Genomic DNA, 23,609 nt, shown 5'->3' on the forward strand with positions numbered 1-23,609 from the left:
GGGCCAGGTTCTATTTAAGCACTGGCTAGAGGCAGATTGAAGAATGGAGTCCAAAGAGCTGATTGGTTCTTGGGATAGTCCCATCTAACCCTTTCCTGACCCAGCTGGAGAGAGAGCGAGAAGGACCGGGAAGCCAGTTAAAGAAGGAGCTGCAGGGAGACCAAACATCACCAAATGTTTTTTCCTTTTTTGGGCTGGTGCTCTAGATCACCACTTCCTGGAGATTGTATTCCAAACTCTGCTGTGATGAATGTGAGGTCCATGTGCCCATGAGCTCCTGCGGAACCCAGATGTCACTCTGGGGGAGGGACTCGGCTTCTACCTTGCTATTTTAAGCAGCCAGTTTATAATAATGGATGGGAGAGAAAGCAAACAGGGCCAGAGCAGCGTGGGAATGGCTGCAGGCAGGGCTGCCGGGGCTCCTCTGAGCAGCTTGGGTTCCACCTTGTCAAGGGTGGGACCTCAGCCACCATCCACTCTGCCTTCCTCCTGCAGCAGGCCGCTACGTTAGTGTTTGACCGTCTTCAGTCATTGCTGTTTGCTTTGCTGACCAGGGACTTTTGTGAAGAGAGGGACGGGGAAGGGATATAGAGGGTTAAAATCGGGGTCTTTCTGATGTGATGGTGGAATGTCGTGATTCCAGAATTCTGGGATGAAGCCTCAGGTTTTGCAGTTTGTTGTGACTAAGAAGAGTCCAGGATTTCAGAAGGCAGGACTGGAAAGCTCTTGGCATTGGTCGGGATTCCTGTGGCCCCTGCGCCAGCCTTTACAGGAACTCTCCCAGGACTAGGGAGCTCTCTGCCTTAAAGAGTGCCCTGTTCCATCTTCAGAGAGTCCCAGACACTACAAGGTTTCCTTTGCCCTCCTTCTCTGACCTTTGTGTCACTGGTCATGCACCTGTCCTTTGAGGAACAACAGTCTTCAAATGAACGCCTTTCAAACCTCTGTGAAGAGATTACACTTTTCCCTGTACCTTCTCATGTCCAGGTCAAAGTCCTCTAGTTCTTTAAACACAAGTTCTTGTCCTCTGAACATCCTGCTTCCCCTTTTCTGAACATGTCCTAATTTGTCTGAATCCTTCTTATGCTATGGAGCACAATGCACTTTTTATAGTTTAAGACCTAAAGGAAAGGTGGAACAGTTACTTCCCATGTTTTGGAAACCATACTTTTATCAAGATACCCAGGACCTGCAAATCTTGAGTGGGAGATAAGACCAACTTCGTTAGTAGAATTGGGGATTGTGGATATTTTTTGCTGTGGTGCTCTGACCATATAACCCCTGCTACCATATACTGTACTCGGTATCACTGATATCATTACTGCTGAATTCCACGTAAAGATGATAGAAATTAACCACAGAGCTCACTTTTGGGAGAACCTCTCAATGTATTCATATAGTAGCCCCTTGGGATGGAAAACACATTGCCTTGGCCCCATGACTCTCAGTCCTGAGAGCCAGGTTAAATCTGCACTGGTGGCCTCTCTTCTAATCTCATCTATTCTATCTAGATAGATTCCATTTGCATTTCAGTGTTCATGGCTCAGCTCAAACACTATTTATTTTTGGGGGGCGGGTTACTGGGGATTGAACTTGGGGGCATTCGACCACTGAGCCACATCCCAACCCTTTTTTGTATTTTATTTAGAGACAGGGTCTTGATGAGCTGCCTGGGACCTTGCTAAGTTGCTGAGGCTGGCTTTGAACTTGCAGTCCTCCTGCCTCAGCCTCCCAAGATGCAGGGATTATGGGCATGCGCCACCACTCCTGGCACTATTTCTAATGTAGAATCTTCACTAACATTTCATCCTCCTTCCAGTTTCCATAGTTAGGGACTCTTTCCTGTGGTTTCTCACTGCCAAAGTGTTTACCCCTTTATACTGTTTTCTGAACTGCCTCTAACCCTGGACTCCGTGCTCCTGGGGGGCCAAGACCACGTGCTCAGCATCTTGGTGTCACAGTGCCTAGCACAGGCCCAGCAAAGTGTGTTTGTAGAGAAAGAATGAATGATGTTCAGTCCATGCTGTACTTGAGATTTCTTGAGGTGACCAGCAGGGGTCGCCCCCACCGTTTCCCAGCTGAGTGGGGCTATTGAATTAAGAGCAGAGAAGCACCCGTCATGAAGGTGGTCACCTTGACGAATCCCAGGGCTGAGGGTTTCTAGTTCTTTAAACCAACAGCCATTTTTGGTGAGTCTTTGGAACATCTGCAATGAGCCAGACACCTTGCCTTCCTCAGGGAGCGAGGTCTGGAGGTGTGTGTTGGCAGGGGTCGGGTCCCGGAGCTGGGGCCGATGCCAGATTCTGCCTTTCCAAGCCCTTTCTGTGGATGAGAAGAACCACCTAATATCATGGAAAGTGGTGGAGCTTTCTGGCTCTTCCTCCTGCTGACCAAATTAGCAGTCAACAGCACCTCATGACCTAGAAGGTGCTCAGGAAATGACAGTGTCCTTCTCTCCATGGGGAGGAGGTTAGAAAACTGCCAAGGAAGGTTGTGTGGTGTAGTGGAAAGAACCCAGGCCTCCAATCAGGAAGATCCAGATGCAAACGCTTGGTTCTTTGTGTGATTCAGGGCAAGTCGCCTCCATTCTCTGAGGAAGTCCGTTTTGTAGAATGGCACCCTCAATGCCTACGTCAGAGGTCCTCAGGAGGATTCAACCAGATGATGATAGTCATGCTCCTAGGATAGTGGCTGGCACACAGTAGGCACTCAATAAATGGTTCACAAATACCAACCTGATCCCAACGGAGTATCCTTCATGAGCTACAGCTTTGAGGAGTATGAAGCACTTTTCTCCTTTCTGAAATAGCTCATGTTTACTGTAAGGACCAAATTAGATGCAAAAGGTCACCTCTGACTTTGTAAACAAAGCCAGAGAGCCGGAGGAAGTGCACTTCCAAATGCCCTCTCCTAGCCTAGCTTGACCTCAGGCTTGATGCAAACTCAGGCTGGCTCTCTCTGTGGCTCTTGGCTCCTGGAAATGGAACCCAGCTTGGGACAGGGGTGGGAAGGAATTTGACTTGTCCTTTTGGCGTCTCCCCAGCCTGCGGAGCCCAGGCCTCTTGGAGCATCTTTGGGGCTGACGCAGCAGAGGTTCCGGGCACACGCGGCCACTCCAGCCAGGAGGCTGCCATGCCCCACATTCCCGAGGACGAGGAGCCCCCCGGAGAGCCACAGGCAGCCCAGAGCCCTGCCAGTCAAGTAAGTGCCCCCCTTCCTGTCCATGGCTAGCCTGGCTGGGGGCCAAGACAAGTGCCCTGGGCTGAAGCCACAGCTCTCAGCAGGTCAGGGGGTTCTCAGGCAGCTTGTGTTGTCTTCAGTGGTACCTGGGAAAGGTATGTGGCTTCCAAACAGAGGAACACATCACCCTGAGTTCATTTGAAGTGACCATGACTGACATCCTGCATGTGGAACCATCTAGGCTTTATGGGAATTCAAATCCCCTAACCCCGCAGCCTCCTCCTGAATTGGAGAAAGGCTTAGAAGAAAACCTGCCACACAGTCCAGTCACATCGAGGTGGTGATGGGCACCAGCCAAAGGCCACTTAGAGTGAATCAGCCTAAAATAGAGATCAAAATTTCATAGCAAATAGTGAAAAGAGTATTCAGTGAAATTTTATTATAAAATAGGACATGAGGAAAATAAGTTAATGAAGATAATATCATCAAGCAAATGAAATTATGAAAACAAGTTGTTTTTAGCTATACATATTACAAAGTGTAGATTATATGCTAATTTTCAGATTGAACAAAGAATCAAGTGTTGATTTGGGTGCTGATATGTTTATTCTTTTTTATACCAACAAAATGTGATGCCACATTCCCTAAGATTTATTTTATAATACCTTCTTAAGAGACTGTTTAGTATTTAAGGGCTTCGTTTAAGGATCTCTTTAAATTCTTTGCTATTCAAACCACCCAATTTTGAAGAACCTGTCTTGCCATCATCCTCATTATTTTTTCTTAATTTGTTAACTAATCCAGCGCCATCTGATCCTTGTTGGTCAAAGACTGTGCACATGAAGGTGCCCAGCCTTGTTTTCTTTACTTCATGAACTTTGCAGTTGATTTGCACTGAACTTGTATCGTCCTGTGCTATTTGACAGTCGTCCAAACTGACCAGCACCACTGGGATGGACACTTGCTAAGCAAGGCAGGAATGTATGAGTGAGCATTATTGTTCCAAATGGGCAGATTCCTAGTGAATATGTTCATGTTATGATGACATTTGTTTTCTTATACATCATGACTGTGGGAACTTAGATAGCAAATACTTAGAAAAGAATGGTCCCTGTATCCCCATATCCCAAGTTCATGGGTCTGAGATGTCGTAGAACTTGGCAGCCTTGGGGTGGCAAGATGTCCTTTCCTTGAATGCCTAAATGACTGTGCGTCCAGTCCCATCTCTCTGTCTGCAGATAGAAGCTCAGGGTTTTACAAGCACCCCACGCCCACCCTGGGACATCTTGGGCCAGAGTGGGTCCTTGATTATCAGCAAACTTCAAGGTTGCCAAGTTCCAAGAGCTTGGGGACTGAAGAAGGAAATGGCAACAAGGAGAAGCCACAATGGGATTGGAACGTGACTAATCCCAGATCCTCAGGTCATGACTTCCCCTGGGCTCCTCTCCTGATGGTCACCCGACCCTTAGCCCATCACCAACAATGGCAGTGCCCTCCTCATGTGAAATCTAGCTCTCCCATCCTGGGCAACTCCCCCGAAGAGCTTCCCCAAGAATAAAAGCATTCCTAAAAACAGAAATGAAAGATTAGCAAAGACACAGCTCCATTGTCAGGGAAGATAAACTCATTTTCTATTGAGTTCTAGTCTTCCTGGTTCTAATGTTTTTTTTGTTTTTTTTTCATGAGACGTTCTTTCATACCATACCCTCAGGAGTACTTCTGGCCCTTCTAACTCTCATGACTTCAAGCTACACATAGGTACAGGTCCCGAGGACAGAGCGAAGGTGAGTTTCTAGAGGAAGTCTAGGAGGGGAAGGAACCAATGAGCTTACTGCAAAGGCAGGGGTTGGAGACCTTTGATTGACCAGCAAGAGCTCCAGATTCCAGTTCCCCACAGGCTCAGTATCCCTGTGACCTCAAGCCAGAACCAGACTTCTACAAAATGATAGCATGAATTCTGATGGCCTCTAGTCCTGAGACCTTGAGACCAACCTGTTCGCTTTTTCATGTCTGTGATTCCTCCTGTGTCAACTAGGACAACTGAGCTGTTGCCTCTGGTCTCAAAGGGAAGAGTTTGCAAAGGAAACAGTTTGTAGCCAAGGACTGGGATCTTAGGGGACCCCCAGAATAATAGACGATCCGAGGTAGAGGATCCCAGATCACAGCCCCACATAGCCAGAGAGGTGGGGGACCATGCTGCTGAGGCAGTTTAGATCCCCACCGCATGAGACTCAACATTCTTTTACTCTCTTCCCTTACTGCCTGGCCCTAGCCTCTTAGACTTCTCCTAGAAACCAATCAGGTGTTGCCACTAAAGAGCTAAAATGCTACTGCTATTGCATCCACTAGACAATCCACATTGGGCTTTTAAGGCAGCCTCAGCCTTGGGGGAGGGTCAAGTCTCCTGAGCTGGGCTGAAGCCTCCAGGGGCCAGGGCCGGATCCTGAGTGCTTAGGAACAGTGGAAGCCAGGCAGCCAGGGAAGTGGGCTGGCCAGGAGGATGTAGCGGAAGTCCTGGTACCGTGTGAATTCCCACTCTGCAAAGCAGGCAGAGAACAGAGCATCCTTCTGAGTTTACAGCTCCCCGGGGTCCAGCCCTAGTTCTGGTTGCTCTGGCCCCAGCCCCCATTTCCCATCGCTGGCATGAGCAACTAGCTGAAGCCTCCTCACACAAAAACACATAAGCTATGAGATTAGATTCTGGTTTTCTCTCTGTGTGCACATGCACGCATATGCAGTGTTTGCTGGGTTGGCCCATAAATAGTGAGGCCCTCAAAGGGAAGAGTTTGCAAAGGGAAGAGTTTGTAATCAAGGGCTCTGGAAGGATTGAAGCTGTCAGGACACAGGTCTGGGGCCTTTGGGGACCCAAGAATAACAGACCATCAGAACTAGAAGATCCCAGATCTCATCTAACCTCCTCCCAGACAGGCAAAGCTCTGTAACATGAGCCCTAAACCAGTCACCTAGGGAACTTGTGGACCCCAGGCTCTTGAGCACCCCAGACCTGCTGAATCTTCAGGAATGAGTCTTGGGAATCTCTAGGAATGTTTTGATGCCAGGAGGCTCACCATCTCATAGGAAGTTTGGGCTGTGATTGGCCACCTCTGTCCTGGTTGAGTTGGATCCACCTCCCCAAGGCTGTCCCTCAGTTCTACCCCTGACAACAGCCTGTAGCAGATGAAATCCTGTAGAGCCAGTTTCTGGATCTTCCCAGAATCTCCTTTCCCATTGTCTCTCAGTCTTTGCTCCAGTGACAGTGTCCAGAGCCTGAAAGCAAATGCCAATCTGTCCCCATTTCATTGTACAGCCCCAGACCCCAGAGTCAGTCTGACCATAAATCAGGGATTTCCTGGCCTGTGCCAGCAGCCTTGTTTGGAAGCCAACTCATGGGGACAGCATACCAATCTCAGAGGTGCCTGGCAAACCTGGGGGACAAAGAGGCTCATACTAACTGTGAGCCAGATTTTTCACTGGTTCTGACTTCCACTTGAGAAACTCTACTCTCCAAGAGTTTCTGGAAGCCCCCAGGGCAGGTCACTCATAGGCAGACCTCTTCACATCATCTGCCCCAGCCTCCCTACTACCGCCCCGCCCCCATGTCCATTACCCACAAAGCCACTTAACAGTGACAGCTAATCAGGTGCCAAGTACTATTCTACTGTATTAACTCATTTAACTTCCACCCAGTTAAATGATGTGTTCCTTCCTGCTTCATAGTTGAGGAAACGGAGGCACAGAGAAGTGGACTACCTTCCTCCAAAGTCACCTAGCTAGCAGGTGGCAGTTCAGGATTTAAACCCTGGCCACCTGATCCTGGAGATTGCACTCAGACTTTTCCTTGGGACCTCCACAAGAGTTCTGGGGCCTGGGCCAAAGGGACTTTGTCCTGGGCTACCAAGCCACTGATCTGAGATCTCCAGAGCACTGTAGCTGTGGCATGGCTCACACCAAAGGCCCTCTGCTCACTGTCCTCTCAGTTGCAGGAGCCCCTTGGGGCCAGGGAGCAAAGCTCCAGTCTCACATCCTGCTGCCCTGTGACTTCCTCATTCTCCCTCAGCCAGACAAAGCAGCACAGCAAGATGCACGCTGACTCTGAGAAACACAGACCACCATGCTGCAGCCTGGTGCGGCCTTGTCCATGAGGCACTCCAGGTCTCCCAGAGCAGCCACTGTGTGCTTCATATCTGAGGCTCTAGGCAGATGTTTAGCACTGAAGGACAGTAGCGACTTGTGGTTTAAGATATCATAGCTCTTGACTAGCCAATGGCCTCCCCACCAAAATTTTAAGTGTCTCAGATGAGGTTGGATAAGCAATTCTTGGCATGGTGCTAAAAGGCGTGGGGGGGCTGTTTTTAAGGTGTCTAGAACCTTTATCCATCAAGCCACTCTTTTGGCTTAGAATTGGAGACCATGGTAAGGGCCACCATAACAAATGGGAGTGACAGGGTTAGAGACCCATCCTAGCTCCCACCCTCCATCAGTGGGCTGGGCCAGAGCCAATATAGGGGCTCTAAGAAGAGGCATTGACAAATAGCCCACCCCTCCCCACTCAAGCATCCAGAGAGTCCTGGAAGCTGCAGGAAATGCTCTGGGTCAGAGGTACACAGGTGTCACAGCAATAGCAGGGGGAGGGGAAAGCTAGGCTCCATTTTCCTGAAGGCAACCCTGGATACAATTCATCCTGCCTCAATGTCCTCATCTATAGGCTGAGGATTCCAGTAAGAGCTGTGAACACAGTAACTAAGTATGGAGGGCTTACTGTGTACCAGGCTCTATGCTAAGCTTATGGTATGTATGACTGCCGAAGTCTGGCTTGGCACAAATCAGGAGCCACTTGTCAAAAAGAAACTAACTTTATTTTTAGAACTACAAACGCCAAACAAAACAGCTCCAGGGAAAAACCCTCAGAGCCCAACTGCCACCACCGGCTTCCACAAGCCTCTCTCCCCCACACCAGCCTTTCAACCTCCCACAATCCTCCTCCTCTTGAGGCCGATTGGCTGGGTTGCGTGGGCAGAGCCAAAGAAGTCACCCAATGAGCAGCTCCGTGGAGGAGCCAATCAGCTAGATGTTGCTGGGGCAGCTGTGAGCCAATCATCAGCTGGCAGTCTGAAGGGCAGGGAAACAGCCCAATGAACATCACCGCAGAGGAGCCAATCAGCTAGATGTTGCTGGGGCAGTCTGAAGCTTGCTGGCAGCTGGAAGTTTGCTGGGGCCCCTTTGGCTGTGGCTCTCAACAATGACCTCATTTAAATCTCTCAAAACTCTTGCATGGTAGATACTATTATTATTTCCATTTATGTGAAGAATTTGAGCACAGAAAAAAGAAAATAATTTGTACTAGATAACACAACAAAAGTTGAAACCCATGTGCTTCACCTCAATTACCAGAATTGTTTACATATTTATGTATATATATATACACCCACACACACATAGAGAGAGACACACAGAGAGAGAATGCTAAGCAAAGTGCTTAGCTTATAGCAGATGCTTAATCCCTAATAAGCACAAAGCAATTGACCTTCCTATACCACTGGGAGGTAGCAGGGCAGAGGTCATCTCCCTAGGAAAGCAGAAGTTCAGAGCAGTGGGCGTCTTATCCAAATGAAGGAAAGAAACTGACAAACAGGCTCCTAATGTTTTCTAGACTACACCCTTTGCACTTATTATCTCAGCTTATTTCATACCATTTCTATAAAGGAGCAGTGACTGTGCCCATTTTGTAGATGAGGAAATTAGTTTTGGACAGGGTACACCAACTGTTCAAAGTCTCATATAAAGAAATTACAGGCCTGCATTCTAATGTCTCACAGCTCCAAGTCAAAGAAATGTGGCTACAGTTTACTACTTTTCTTCTTTCTAGTCCAGAAAATATCCCACTCTACTGCAGTGGTGTTTGAGCCACAGGCAGCAGAAGACTTCACAAACACATGGTGAGCACTTCACAAATATAGAGGGAAGGCACATTTACTCAATAAATGCTTATTGAAATTCTTCAATAAATGTTTGTTGAGCATTCACTAACCAAGTCCTGCTCTCAGCATGCTCATATCTTAGCTGATTTGCAACTGAGTGCTCATTCTCTCTGATTTGATTTGCTCTGAGTTCCCCTACGACCTTCTCTGTTCTGGAACTGGAGGATGTTTGCTCTGTGAGATCCTGAGATCACCTACAGCCTAACAATCTCCACTTTACTATTTTAGATGGGTATCCAGCTTCTCTCTCCATCTGTTTTAGTTGCTTTTTCTTTGCTGGGACCAAAGATTCTAACAAGATAAACAAAGGAGAGAGAGGAAGTTTATTTGGGGTCATGGTTTCAGAGGTCTCAGTTAATAGACGCCAACTCCATTGCTGTGGGCCCAGGGTTAAGCAAATCATCATGGCAGATGGGAATGGAGGAGGAAAGCAGCTCAGGACATGGAAGTTAGGAAGCAGAAGAACTATGCTCACCAGGGACAAAATATGAACCCCAAAAGCACACCCCCAGCGACCCACCTCCTCCAACCACATCTACTGGCCTACAGTTATCACCCAGTTAATCCACAGGTTAAAGGTTAAATTCATTAGGTTAAAGATCTCATAATCTGGTCATTTCACCTCTAACCTTTTTGGATTGTCTTGCACGTGAGCTTTGCGGGGGACACCTCGTATCTAAACCATGATAGCATCTCACCTCCCCTGGGCTTTCCAGACCCTGTCTTCACTGGCCAGGAAAAAGGTTCTGTCTCTCCTCCCTGGAGATTCCTTGGAGAATGTGTACTCACCCACTGGAGGAAAATGTTTTAGGACCCAAAGAACCAATTCTCTGTCAGGAATGAGATGAAGACAAAATGGATAATATATGGAAGACACTTGGATCCCCGTAAGGACTGGGTAGAGTAGGGACCTCCCCCTGACAAAGTCACCCCGTGAGGAGCCTCATACCATGCTTCCTGCTACCAGGCACTGCTCTTAATATGCAGTAAGTTCACGGTGACTTCAGGAGACAGGTGCTGTTATTATCCCATTTTACAGGTGAGAAAATGGAGACAAGTAAGTACAGTCTAACCACCAGAAACTGGGAAGGAAGTACCTGAATGCTCCTACCTAGGATTTTGAATTCATCTTCCTTAAAGTCATTTCCACTTACCTCATTACACCCTTTGTAAGAACAAGCTCAAGTAAGACCTATAATGAAATATCTTCAAATAAGTAATGAACAAAGAATTGGAATCTGGTATGTGAGGCATATGTTGGGTAGTGGCTGTGTGGTCTCATCTCTCCAAGGTGGGTATTATTCTCTCTATCCTATCAAGGAGGACACTGAATCTGGGAAGTTATGTAATTGTCAAGGTCACATAGTAGTGTTGTGGTTGAAAGGAGGTTCAAACCTAAGTTTCCTTCCTAGGTGTTCCTACCAGCTTTGCCACCTTCTAACTGTCCCCAGCAATAAAGCTAGTGTCTTGTGTACCAAAAGCCACAGGCATTGGGAGCAGGTGCTTCATGCTCCATTCTCCCTGGAGAGGAGACTTTGGAAGGATCAAGGGACAGAGTAAGAGCTATGAGGTGATAGCTGTGGGAGTGCCTAGGTCAAAGTGGACAGTGTCTCAGAAAAGTTGGCAGTTACAGATGGTCAGGAATGCATATGACAATTATTTGTCCTTAGTTCTTACTGTGAGCAGTGAAGTAACTTGTCATTCTGTGTTTCTCTGTCACCCCTGTGAAGACTTGGAGCCATGTCTTTCACCCATGAATCTGTACCCTCAGCAGAGGCCCTAGTGCGTGGTAGTGGCATAGGGAAGCATGGATGGACAGGTGGATGGATGGATGGATGGATGGGTGGATGTGGGGTGGGTTGGGTAGATAACTGGGATGCTGGATGCTGGACTGAAGGGAGGAAGAGATGGAAGAAGGAATAGCGTTAGGAAGGCAGGATACAAGATGATGCTGATTGGATGAGTGACCCTACAGAATAAGGCCTGGCCATCCCATCCACCTTCATGCTCTCGAAGTCCGAGGGCATGAGGCGAAAACAGTGACGTAGAAAGCAGGATAATCTGGCTCTCGACCCCTGATGCCTAAGGTTAGAGTGGAGGAAAGAGGGTCCACCAGGGGCAGGGCAGGCACCAGCACATGGGAGGATCCATAGAGTGGATACCGGGGAGGCTGCAAGGAGCCAGAGAACTGGTCCTCAGTGCTTGGGAGGGAGGAGCCCCAGGGCCAGCTGACCTCGGCAAGAGGCACTGCCACTTCCTCCTGTGGCCTTAGGCCTTGACCCTGGAATAACCATTTTCTTGCAAGTCCCCTGAGAGTCCTTTCATCCTGCCATAAGAACACTAACTCCTCTTTGGGACTGGGCCCCTATCTTCTGAGGCACCCCAGCTTGCCCTCCAGGCTACGGCTAAACAGTGCACACCCATCACACGCTCACTCTTGGCATCATTATTGCTGTATTTGTTTTTATCCTTAAAACAAGTCTGAAAAATGAGCATTCTTAGCTCCATATAATATTTGAGAACATGAAAGTCAGGAAAGTTTTAAGTGACTGCCTGGAGGTCACCAGGTGGGACTCCAGTCTAGGCCCATCCTACCTCTCCACCACCTGGCATTGTCTTCCAACAGGGTCCTCCTCTCCAGGGCTGTCACCCAGGGCCCATCAAGGAGCCAAACTGCACACGCCCGCCCGCGCCGGGGCCAGGGCTGTTCCTTACTGTTGCCTAGTCTGAGTCTCGTCATGTGATACTGGGGAGTCAAAGCTAATATTCCCGTCTATGACACTGGCCTAAATTTATCCCTGTGCTCAGGCGCTTAGGAAACTGTTGTGCATTCCTGGGAATTTATGAGTGAAATAAACATTTAAATGTTTCTATAAGATTTATTTAAGGGGAACAAAATGTGACCTGTGTGCTTGTTATTGGGTGAGCTTGCTGGGACGTGCTCCAGCCCCACAGTGCTTGACTGGCTTCAGGGAAGGGAAATGGACCCCAGGGAGCACAGGCCTCTGGACCCGTGACAGGGGCAGTACTCAAGACACCTCTGGACCCGTGACAGGGGCAGTGCTCAAGACACTTCTGGCCCTAGCTGTCTTTCCTCCAGCTGTGTATTCAACCCCATGTTGGCTGGAAGGCTTCCTGGAGGAAGAGGCACCTTCTGTGAGGAAGTGTGCAGCTCAGAAGAATAAGAGAGGAGTATCAGAGGCAGGCAAGATGCCAGGAACCAGGGGAGGTGCCATCAAAGACGAAGATGGCTGTAAGAGTAGGATGCCACAGTGGAGGGACCCCGCCAGTGTTTTGCCACCTCCACTGTTTATTGGCTGCAGAGCCCCAGGACAAGTTGTGGGGGTTTTTTTGGTTGATAAAGTAGGAATCAAAACAGGAGGTGGGCACAGTGGTACATGCCTGTAATTCCAGTGACCCTGGAGGCAGAGCCAGGAGGATCACAAGTTCAAGGCCAGCCTCAGCAACTTAACAAGGCCCTAAGCAGCTTGATGAGGCTCTGCCTCAAAATAAAACAAAAACAATAACAAACAAAAAAACCTCCTTGCAGATAAGCACCCCTGGGGTCAATCCCCAGGACCAAAAAGGGGGAGAAAAAGAAACATGTTAATGGTCAACTCTATGCTACAAGCTTTGCTTTTATTGTCTCATGATTGTTCCAGGTCGGGAGGTTTTATCATCTGCAATTTCTAGGCATGTGTCCTAAGTTTCATTCGCAGAATTGCTGGGAGGATTAAATGACAGAACTTGATGGTATCTGGGACGGGACCCAGCTGCAGGAGGTCTCTGTAACTATCAGATCCCTTTCTTCTACCTGCATGTTTCTTTGCTTCCTTTCTCTGTGACCGGCACCAGGCATCTACTGTTTGACAAGTGGAGAGTAAGAGCTGGCGTGGACCAGGTGAAGGGCACTTCGGGGTAGGCTACCTGGGAGGCTTTGACTGCTGGGGCTTGTGTGGCCTGATGCCCCAGGGAAGATGCTTTATAGCTCACAACCAGAAGGGGTGAGTAACTTGCTCAAGGTCACACAGCTAGTAAGAGACAAGCTGTATCATAATAGTGTGCCTCTGAGTCTGAGGCCCTTGAATTTCAAAGTGACTTGCCTGGCAAACTCTAAATTCAGTCACATGCATTGCCCGCCCGAACAAGTTTTCTTGAAGGCCTGCCTCTGTCAGGCAGCTCAGAGTGGGAATAGGAACAGGTATTTGTGATGCATTAAAACCTGGCATAATTCACCCCAGAGGGATCCTGGAATCTTCCCACACTCTCTTCTCTAGAATACTCTTTCCTTAGTCCCTGCTAGAGTAAAAAACAGCCCACACAAGACACAAATGTTCTTTTTGCAGAAAACTAGAATTTTCCGTGGGGTACCCAACCATTCTGTGAGCAAATTAGGGAAGAAGCTTCTATTGTATTGCTTGTGTATTTTGCACACATTGGAAGGAGAGAATGAAGACCAGGATGTTCCATGTCAGGTGGTTCAGAGACTGCTTCATGACTCTTGACTGCTTTACGCCCCCTGTTTTTGTTGTTGTTGTTGTTCTTGTTCTTGTTTTGGTACCAGGATTGAACTCGGGGGCACTCGACCATTGAGCCACATCCCCAGCTGAGTTGCTTAGCACCTCTCTTTTACTGAGATTGGCTTTGAACTTGTGATCCTCCTGCCTCAGCCTCCAGAGTCGCTGAGACTACAAGCATGCACCACTCTGCCCAGGTTTCTGAAAAGCTAGAGTTGTATGATATGCTTGGCACTCACCACAGTGGTGTGGGTCTGCCTTTCTGTGTAGGCTTCACTGCCTCGACCCTCCTCTAAATGAGAGGAACTGCTGTCCCAGGTAAGGCACTCACCATGGGACCGCTTTAGCGCCCGTGGCCATTAGCCAGCAGGCAGAGAAAATCCCAACTAAAAAGCTCCTCCCCAATGCCTTGCAGGCCATTGGCCCTGTAGGTGCCAACCCTGAGGTTATCGGGTGTGGGGGCAGGTACTCTTTCCTCTCTCCATCCCTTGGTGCTCCCAGGAAGCATTGCAGAGGCTGCGTGGCTCACCTTTGCCCCCCAGGCTGTAGCATAGACCATGTCTACATAGGTGCACAATAAATATTTGCTAGATGAATGGAGAGAATTAGGAGCAATAATGTGGTTGTGTTGGCAGACTTCATCCCTTTCCTGGAGTCCAAAAGGCATTCCATCACTGCTAGCACAGGGCCCCTCTCTTCTCAGAGAAGGTCCTTCCTCTGCAAGACTCTTGTAAACTGGTGGGGGCCAATCACAGAAGCAGAGATTCAGATGATCTGCACGATCAATTGTTGGAAGGAGCTGAGCGGGGAAAGCACACCCACGTGAGAGAGAGAGACGGATGGATGGAGAGAGAGGGACAGAGAGAGAGGGAGTCGATTTGAGTGGGAAAGGTAAACCAGAGTCACCAGAGGAAAGGGTATGAGAAAAGGGAGGAAAGAAAAGCAGGGAAAAAGAGAAGCGAGGACGGGCATCAAGATTTGTTTCCCTTTCATGTCTGTTGAGAAGTGAGAGTAAAGAAGGAGGTTTCTTTTCTTTTTCTTCTTTTCTTCCTGTTGAGCGGTTCTTTAAAGCAATCTGCTCAGATCCTGGGTTTCAGGTCAAACAATCTCACTTCAGAGCCGAACCATAGATGGTTAGAAGGAGCAAGGGCTTCTCTTTATCTGCTATGGATATCTATGTCCATCAAATTGTTCCCCCATTTTTAAGGACTTATGATTTTTATATCTTATATTTTGTTGTCAGATGCTTTAAATTGCTTGGGGGAAGTAGGTCGTATGTCCATACATAAAGTAAAATCGGTTACTCTTCTTCCTTAGAAGACTGATATGTTAAACTCTCAGAGATGGATACATACTCCACACCACCAGCACCACAATTATTTTTCTGGAATGCAACATGATTGGCCCATCCTCCCCCTTTATATAGATGTAGCTCATCTGCATTTGTGAATGCTGGGAATTTGTGAAAGCCCCATCGCAGGGATGACAGGAACTGTATGAGATAACGTGTGTGAGAATGGAATTTTAGCCAACATGCATTTCTTCTTGTTTACCAGAGGACTCAGGAAAGAAATTCTCTATAAATAGGGGCAAACCTAAAGAAGGCAGTTTTGGGAGATCACATGTTTGCAGTCAGGATAGCATCCATCCAGGGAAGGAATCCCACGCACATTATGAGCAGAGTCAGAGTTTTGATTGGTGTTCCTATAGCAAGAGTCATGCGTGAGCCATTATTAGTCAACCTTGTGTTGCTGTGATCAAAAACCCAATTAGAACAACTTAATGGAGGAAAAGTTTTTTGTTTTTTTTTTCTTATGGTTATTGTGGTTTAGTCCATGGTTGGCTGGGTCCATTGCTCTGAGCCCAAGGTGAGGCAGAAATCATGGTGGAAGGGCATGGTGGAGGGGCACTGCTCATCTCATGGTGGCCACAAAACAGAGAGAAATGAAGGGGCCTGCAAGGAAGATGAACCCTCCCAGGGAATACCCCTGATGACCTGCCTCCTCGAGCCACACCCTACCCACACCCTACCTATTCAGTCAGTCTATTCAAACTAGAACTGACTGATTAGGTTATAGCTCTCACAGTCCAGTCATGTCAACTCCGAACATTTCTGCATTAACACCAGGTGCTTTCAAGGGACACCTCATATCCAAACCATAGCAGCCATCAAGATGATGTGAGTGGGGGATACTTAAGGCACAACCTTAAATATGTTCCAGAAAACCAGGCCACAATAAGAATCACTTAATATGGGGCAGTAACTCAGATGCCTTTTGGGCCACGTGTCATAAATGATTGAAGCAAGACAGCTTGAATGGCTTAAGCCAAGGGTTACTCTGCAGAACTGTGGACCTGAGATTGCTTGATATTTCAGTTTAAAGAAAAGCAGGGCATCCAGACCTCCATGCACATTGTTTCCAATGTGAAATGTTGGTAAGTAATTTAAAAACTTATAACTTCTCCTAGAAAAAGGTCCCACAGGTCTCTGGTTTGTGCCTCTGTTTAAGTCAGCTTTTTCACTGCTGTAACTAAAGGACCTAACCAGCACAATTATAGAGGAGGAAGAATTTATCTGAGGGGTCATGGTTTCAGAGAGGTCTTAGTCTATGGAAGGGTGGCTCCATTCCTCAGAACTCAAGGTGAGACTGAACATCATGGCTGGAGAGGATGGCAGATGGAAGCAGCTCACGTCAGGGTGATCAGGAAGCAGAGAGAGTCTCCACTCTCCAGATACAAATATATACCCCATAGCCAGGTCCCCAAGGAACCACTTCCTCCAGCCACACCCACCTGCTCCAGTTACCACTCAGTTATCCCATTAGAGATTAATTAGCTGATTAGATTAAGACTCTCACAACCCAAACATTTCTCCTCTGAACCTTCTTGCATCGTCTCACACATGAGCATTTGGGAGGCACCACAGCTAAACCATAACATCCTCTGAGTTCAGAGATGATGCTACAGAAGATGCTTATTCCTTGATTGACAGTTAAGAGACAACGCAGGCCAGACACATTTAATGATGTGATGAGGAGACTATGGAAACACTTCAGCTCTTCTTGCCCACCAGCGAATCCACACAGTCAAAACCCACTCCATCCTCTGCTGGCTTTCTCATTTAGCCTCATCTCACCCACTTCTGGCCCTGCCTTCCACCGTCTTCATCCGGCTACCTGCCATTTTGACACACTGCTTTCCCTTCTTGACTTCCCCGGATACTGTTCTACTGTATATCCTCATGCTCCCACCGTGATTCCAAGTCCTCCCACTTCTCTGCTGGACCCTGGGAGCTCCCATCTCTCTGCTGCTAGTTTGGCCTCTTACCAGGGAAGGTCAGTGGACAAAAGATGGGGAGAACTGGTCACTCAGAGCAGAGCCACTATTTGTTTTGAGAACAACTATAATTAATGAGTATTTGTAGACCCTATGATGCTTATCACTGTGGATATCCGTGCATTATTTTATTTTATTGGCACAACCTTCATCTGAGACAGAGCAGGCCTTTGACCATTGTATCACCATGGGAACGGCGGCATAATGTAACAAAAGGACAAAGCCATGGCCAGCTCATCAACAGCCATCAAGGGAATACGTCCCGAGAATGAGTAGTTGCTTTCTGGGAAGCAACTTTCAGGAGTCTTTTACAACAGGACAGGTATCTGTGTTCTTGGAGGAACTGGAGCTCTGGAGTTATGAGGACAGATGGGCCTGTCTAGGTTCCAGCCACAAGCATATGGCTGAGCTCTTCAAAATTCCTGTGCAGGAGGAGGATGGATGCTTTAGCAACATAGCCTCTTCTGTCATCTCCACCACTGCGAATCATGGGGATTCGTGGACGGATCTGCTGTCAACATTTCCGTGTTCTCTCTTTGGCAATTAATTTACTCCCAAATCTACCCTCCAGGGGTCCCCATCTCCAAAATTACAAGACCAAGACCAAACTCTGTGGAATAGAATTCAAGGTCCTTCAGAAGCTGACTCCACCTCTTATCCTAGTCGCAATCCCCCAGCCCCTCATACCCCATAATCCATGTTCCTGCTCCAGGTACATTGGCAAATTCTAAATTCTCAGAAATGCCTTTTGCTATTTCTTTTGCCCCAGATCTCTCTCCTAATATTCTTGTCTTGCAAGCTCCTAATCATCCCTCAAGACCCCTAACTCAAATGCCCACTCCAATACAAAGTCTTCTCCAGTTTCCCTGATTAGACAGTTTTCTTCTTTACTCTGCGTTTTCACAGAATGTGGTCCATCTCTTATCATCTTAATTTTTTTATATTACTTTTTCTGTATCCCTTGCTTGACTGTGAGCCCCTGAGGGTCTCTCTCTCTCTCTCTCTCTCTCTCTCTCTCTCTCTCTCTATATATATATATATATATATATATATATATATATATGGCTGCTCTTAGCACATGATGGAAACAAAAAATTGCTGAATGGAAGGGGTAAGTAATCCGAAAGTCAAATAATCACTTATTGAAAGTGCCCATCATGTGCAAGGTGCTTTATTGACATGTTTTTAATCTTCATGCTAACTTGTGGATTAGATTTTATGATCACGGAATATAGAAATATTAAATCACTTTCTCAGTGCCATACATCTCGTAGTTGATGAGCAAGAATATGAGCCAGGTCTGTTGGACCCTCCAATAGACAGTGCTGCTTTCTATTCCTCCTGCCCATTCGAAGTCGCTGCTCAATCTTCCTTCCATGTGCTGGGGGATTCTGAGTGCCTCTCTCTTCCAATCCCTGCACCTCCCCACACTGACAAGGACCCAGATAAGAACACAGAGCGCAGAGAATCACTTCTCAGGGCTTTGGTTTCAGGTTTCCAAATAAAAGCATCCTCTCTGCAAGGGAAGCAACACAGCCTTCCATGGGTGGACTCTTGCTTGGTGATATCTCCAGCTCACATCCTAAGGGAGAAAAGAAATGCAAATGAAAATGAGAAGAGCTGGGTTCACTGCAAACTGTGGCCTTGAAGAAGTCCACCCAGCACTGTACAGGACCGCTTAATAAGGTATAATGTGAAAAGGAAAGAGGAGCCCCTCCCACCTTGCAAGGAAACATCTGTGCACTGAGGGCAGAAGAGGGCAGCTCAGCCCTGGCTCCGCCCAGGGACTGCAGCCTGTCAGCAGCCCCCAGCTTGTGGCATCAGGGGGTCCTTTGGAGGCAAGAATGCTTAATGCTCAGGGGCTTCAGCAGACTCATCCCCTAGGGAAAGTGGCAATGAGGACAATTGGGAGCCACTGCTGCAAAGGTGCAGGAAGCAGCACCAACAGCAGGAGATGGTGGTAAGGTGCTCAGGAGCATTAGGAGCTGGGCCTTCAACCTGGGCAGGAGGGTGATCACAGAGGGCGCTGACAGCACACCTGTCAAGGAGACAGGAAAGAGGAGAAGGAAAATGTTTGAAGGGACATAGAGAGGATGCAAGGAGTCTCCCACATACACACGTAAATAATTCTGAGATGAAAATATTGCAAAGCAGGTAGCAAAAGAGACGCTGTATATTATTATTAGTAGTATGGGCCTATTTCCACAGAAATTGTACAGAATATGGGCCCAGGAGGTGGAGGAAATGAGATGTTGGTCAAAAAGTACAAACTTCCAGATATAAGATGAGTAACTTCTGGACAACTAATATACAGCATGATGACTACAGCTAGTAATAGTGTAGTATATACCTGAAATCTGCTAAACCTTCTCAACACACACACACACACACACACACACACACACACACACATATTTTAGATAGCTTAATCATGATAATCATTTCACAACATACATGTGTATCAAAACGTTACACTGTACACCTTGAATGTACACAATTTTCATTTATCAATTATGTCTCAACAAAGTGTAAACCAACAAGCACACTGCATTGGTCTACTGACTCAGATGGCGTTGAGTGTCATGGTGCAGCTGGAAGCTCCCATGAGCCCAAGCCTAACTCCCTCTGTGTTCTTGTTCTAAACCACCAGGACCCTCCCTCTGCAGAAATATTTCACAGTCCACCTACAATCGTTCTGACTGGGGATGCCAGTTCACCTGAAGGAGACGCTGACAAAAACCTGGCCAACAGGTACACATTCCAGGTGCCTGATCCTTGTGCTATGATGGGCAGGATTTACTAGAATGTAGGGAGCAGATTGCAATATTTCTTACAAATCTTTGTTTTTTCTTGCATCATTTTCTTGATGAAAATGTTCTTCACAATGGGAGACAGAGGTTAGGATTTTCCCATTTTCTTCCCCCCACTTCCAAAATGATGTTTCTCTCCTTGATTTGGCCCTTTGCATTCTGCTAGCCCTTAAGTAAAGCAGAACCATAGCAGGAAGTTTCTCATAATAACTGTCCAGATTTTGCGGACAAACCTGAGAATGTGACTCTGACTGCAGAATCCTACCTCTGGCCATAGTGGGTTCCATATGGAAGATGATCACTTGGGAGGGACCCTGCTCACATGCACAGGGATGTCACTGTGTTTTACACAGCACTGTCCCATGCATTGGTCTAGATGGAATGAGATTGTCTAAGTGAAATTTCCAAAAAATTAAAGAGAGAATTATCCTACAAATATACAGTGAGCTTAAGTCAAAGACCTACTGACAAGGGAGCCAGCAGGAATAGCAAAGTGGACTCCAAAGAGGATACAAGAAATGGATATGCATAATATTATATCATACATAATATGTATGCAAGATGTTGCTCTAGGATGACACAGAAAGAACAAGCTGGCAACTTTTCCAGGTTGCTTTCCTAACGAGTCAACTCTGTTCTATCTTTCAGAGCTCACAGTCCCCACAGAAGGCTGTCTCACCGGCACCTGAAGGTGTCCACTGCTCCACTGACTTCTGTGGGTAAGAGTGGTCGTTTTTGAGTAGGAAGACTAAGGTCAGGCACTGGCCATGCAGTACCTTCTCGTCCTGCCTGCTCAAGGCTGCCCAGCCCTGTGAGCCCAGGGGCCAGAGTGGAGCAGCCCCTTGTGTCTGCCTCCGGAAGTACTTTTCCATCTCTTGTGGTAAAAAGACAAGACTGGGACATGAGGAGGAAGAAGAGGAGGTCCAGGAGAGACAGCTGGGTGATGCTCATTTCGGGGGCTCAGAGGGCAGAGTCCTTCAGCCCTTCCAGAAAGGCCCACATCTAGGTTGGGGTGTGTCTGGGCTGGCTGTCCCAGTCACCTGCCCTCCCCAGAGGTTTCTCCAGTCTTCCCTGTGCTGTTGGAAGATAGAGGTGATGCCCCTTGGTCACAGGTTATGAGGGCACCAGAAAGTGAACGCGTGTAATCAGGACACAGGATCATAATGGCCTTCACAGAAAAGCTAGGGGAACCAAGGCAAGAAGACCAATTCTCCTTCTTGAGTAAGAAGGTTGGGTAGAAGCAGTTTTCCAGATGAAATAATACTTAATTTTCCTCTTAGAGAATTGACAGACAGACAAGAGGAAAGAAAGGCATTGCAGGTGAAAGTAGAGACGTGGGAGGAAGCAGGTGCCACACTGAGCACCCTATTGGCAACAGAACTCTCTGCTGTGTTAATCAGGACTCTTTCAAATGATGGGAACCCACTTCACACTAGCTTACACCATATTATTATTATTATTATTATTATTATTATTCCAGGGCTTTTGATTTTAGGTAGTGCTGGATCCAGGTGCCCAAATTGAGTTACTAGTCATCGTCCCATTCCATCTTTCAGGTCTCCGTTCTTGAATGTTAGTTCTTGGGCAGGTACTTTATACAAAGGTAACAAATGACTATGAGCAACTCTAAGCTTTCATCCTACAATGGAAGGAGAGTTTCTTTTCCCCATGTGCCCCACACAATTCCCATGATTGCCTTTGCCTGGTCTCACTTGTCTGTCCCTGAGTCGATCTCTGCGTACACATGGATGACATTCCTTGGCTGGCCAAGGCTGGCACATATTTCTACTCTTTCTCTTGGCACTTGGGACAGGGTTGTGGGTGGAGATGGTTAGCTCCTTCCTAACTAGTGTAGTGGGCCACAGAAGGGTTTCACCCGTGAAAATGAGGAGGTGCTTCCAGGAAAGAGAATGAAGGCTGGGGAAGAAAACGGGAGCTGTAGGAAGCCCATACAGAAGGCTTGGGTGGAGGTGCCTGGAAGGAGTAGGTGGGGCCAGAGAAATGGGCTAGACCCAGTGTGGAGTGTGGACCTTGTGTTATCTTGAGGACCTCGAGGAGTCCCCATGAGATGAGACAGGAGAATGGCATGGTCAGACATGACAGCTGGATAGGTCACTCCCCTAGGAATGGAGGATGGAATGGAGGAGAATGACCTGAAGACAGGGACCTATTAGGTGGCTGATGTCAGAGCCCATGGGCATGAATAAGGATGAGGGGTGGCTCAGTGATTTCATAGGTAAATTCCAAGACTGGGTGGTTGGATGTGGAGTAGGTGGGAGAAAAGGAGGTATTTGGAGCCACTCTCATGTTCCTGAGCTGCTGGGGAGACTAGGGGAGCTAGTCTAGGGGAGCTAGTCTCTCTAGGGGAGCTACTGGAGAAGGGGCAGTTGGGGAAGGAGGGAAGTAGACCATGTGAGTTGAAGAAAGAAGAGGGAAGGTGGCCATGACATCGTGCCTGTGGCCCTTGATCCTTGGATTTCTTCCTTCATCTACAACTTCATCTCACTAAATTGTTAAAATAAAATAAAACAAAAAATTAAACAACCAGAGATCAGAAGGAAGAACACAACAGGGAGAGTGAATAGCATGGAGGAGGGGAGCCTGGACAGAGGGACCAGATTGGCTGAGGAAGCTGCTGTCTGTCCCCAGGCAATCCTCTGCCTGCACCAGCACTTAGCTGAGGTTCTTTGGTCTGTGTTATCTCTGGGCGACATCTCTGGGCTGGGGTGTAGGGTGGCAGGGCCTCTCAGCCTAGGACCACGCATGCAGTGGCTCTCATTCCAAGCTCACTATTCCTTCTGCAGACCCTGAGGGGCATGTTATTGACCTGGTAAATGACCAGCTGCCAGACATCAGCATCTCAGAAGAGGACAAGAAAAAAAACCTGGCCCTGCTGGAAGAAGCCAAGTCTGTGAGTGAGCGATTCTTGACCCGCCGTGGGAGGAGGTCCAGGAGCGGCCCCGGAGACTCCCCATCTGGTAGGCAGGGCCAGGATTCCAGGTGGTTTCCCTGAACCCCTGTGAGGCAGGGTGGGCTGGGTGGATGGGTGGTGGGTATGGAGGGAAAACCCAGGCCCCAGCTGCAGTGCAGCCCTGTTTCCATGAGGGTAGACTGTGACTCACATGTCCCTAGGCCTCAGGGAGTCTGAGCTTTGTGGAGACACCCCTACAAGGAGAATGTCTTGCTCAGTTTCAGAAGCTCTAAATGCTGCTCAATTCTAGCCCGGAAAATTCTCCAGTTTTTCAGCCCTGTGTGTGACTATCATGGATTCCTGTGTTGCCAACAAGTCAGCCCACTTGATACCCACAAACTCAACCTGGGCTTCCCCTCTCTCCCACCAGCTTCCACCTCCCTTGATCCCTCTGGGTGACGCCCATGTAAGCAGACCCCTAGGTCACCCTGCATGGGTGGAGTCTGAGTCCCTGCTCTCTGCACCTCCTCAGCACAGGTCCCAAGAGCCATCCTGGGCTTCCTCCCCCAACCTCCAGCTGCAGGCTGGGAAGGACCTTTGCACCCTGGGGAAGGAGAGGCAGTATTGGGGAAAATTTTCTGGGTTAGAAGGAAGATTTTTCAGGGCTCTCCTTTGGTCCCTCTTCATCCTGAGCAAAAAGTTGAGACAGGGTTTGGACAAGTCTGAATGGCAAGGAGAGCATTTGAAATCAGGGCCATCCTGGGACATCTAAAAGTACAGTCCTTGGGGCTTTACCTGCCAAGCAATAGCAGGTCCTGGGTTCTGGAAGGTGCTCTGAAGTCAGGGTAAGGAATGTATCTCCCCACTTCCCAAATGA

At 47.9% G+C, this 23,609-nt stretch overlaps 1 protein-coding gene across 11 annotated transcripts in view; it reads left to right on the forward strand.

Annotated features, from left to right (window-relative positions):
- Irag1 (inositol 1,4,5-triphosphate receptor associated 1) overlaps positions 1-23,609 on the forward strand; it is a 118,527-nt gene that overhangs the window by 38,596 nt on the left and 56,322 nt on the right. For 8 of the 11 annotated variants that reach the window (XM_040284748.2, XM_021727362.3, XM_021727367.3 and 5 more), the window contains 4 exons: positions 3,044-3,201; positions 19,662-19,762; positions 20,470-20,540; positions 22,626-22,799. In XM_040284748.2, the coding sequence (XP_040140682.1) occupies positions 3,044-3,201; positions 19,662-19,762; positions 20,470-20,540; positions 22,626-22,799 (504 nt within the window). Of the gene's footprint in view, positions 1-3,043; positions 3,202-4,861; positions 4,965-19,661; positions 19,776-20,469; positions 20,541-22,625; positions 22,800-23,609 lie in introns of those variants that run through there. The other 3 variants (XM_040284753.2, XM_040284755.2, XM_040284752.2) reach the window with 3 other exon arrangements.

Source organism: Ictidomys tridecemlineatus, chromosome 4, assembly GCF_052094955.1.
Source record: "Ictidomys tridecemlineatus isolate mIctTri1 chromosome 4, mIctTri1.hap1, whole genome shotgun sequence".
Classification (NCBI taxonomy): Eukaryota; Metazoa; Chordata; class Mammalia; order Rodentia; family Sciuridae; genus Ictidomys; species Ictidomys tridecemlineatus.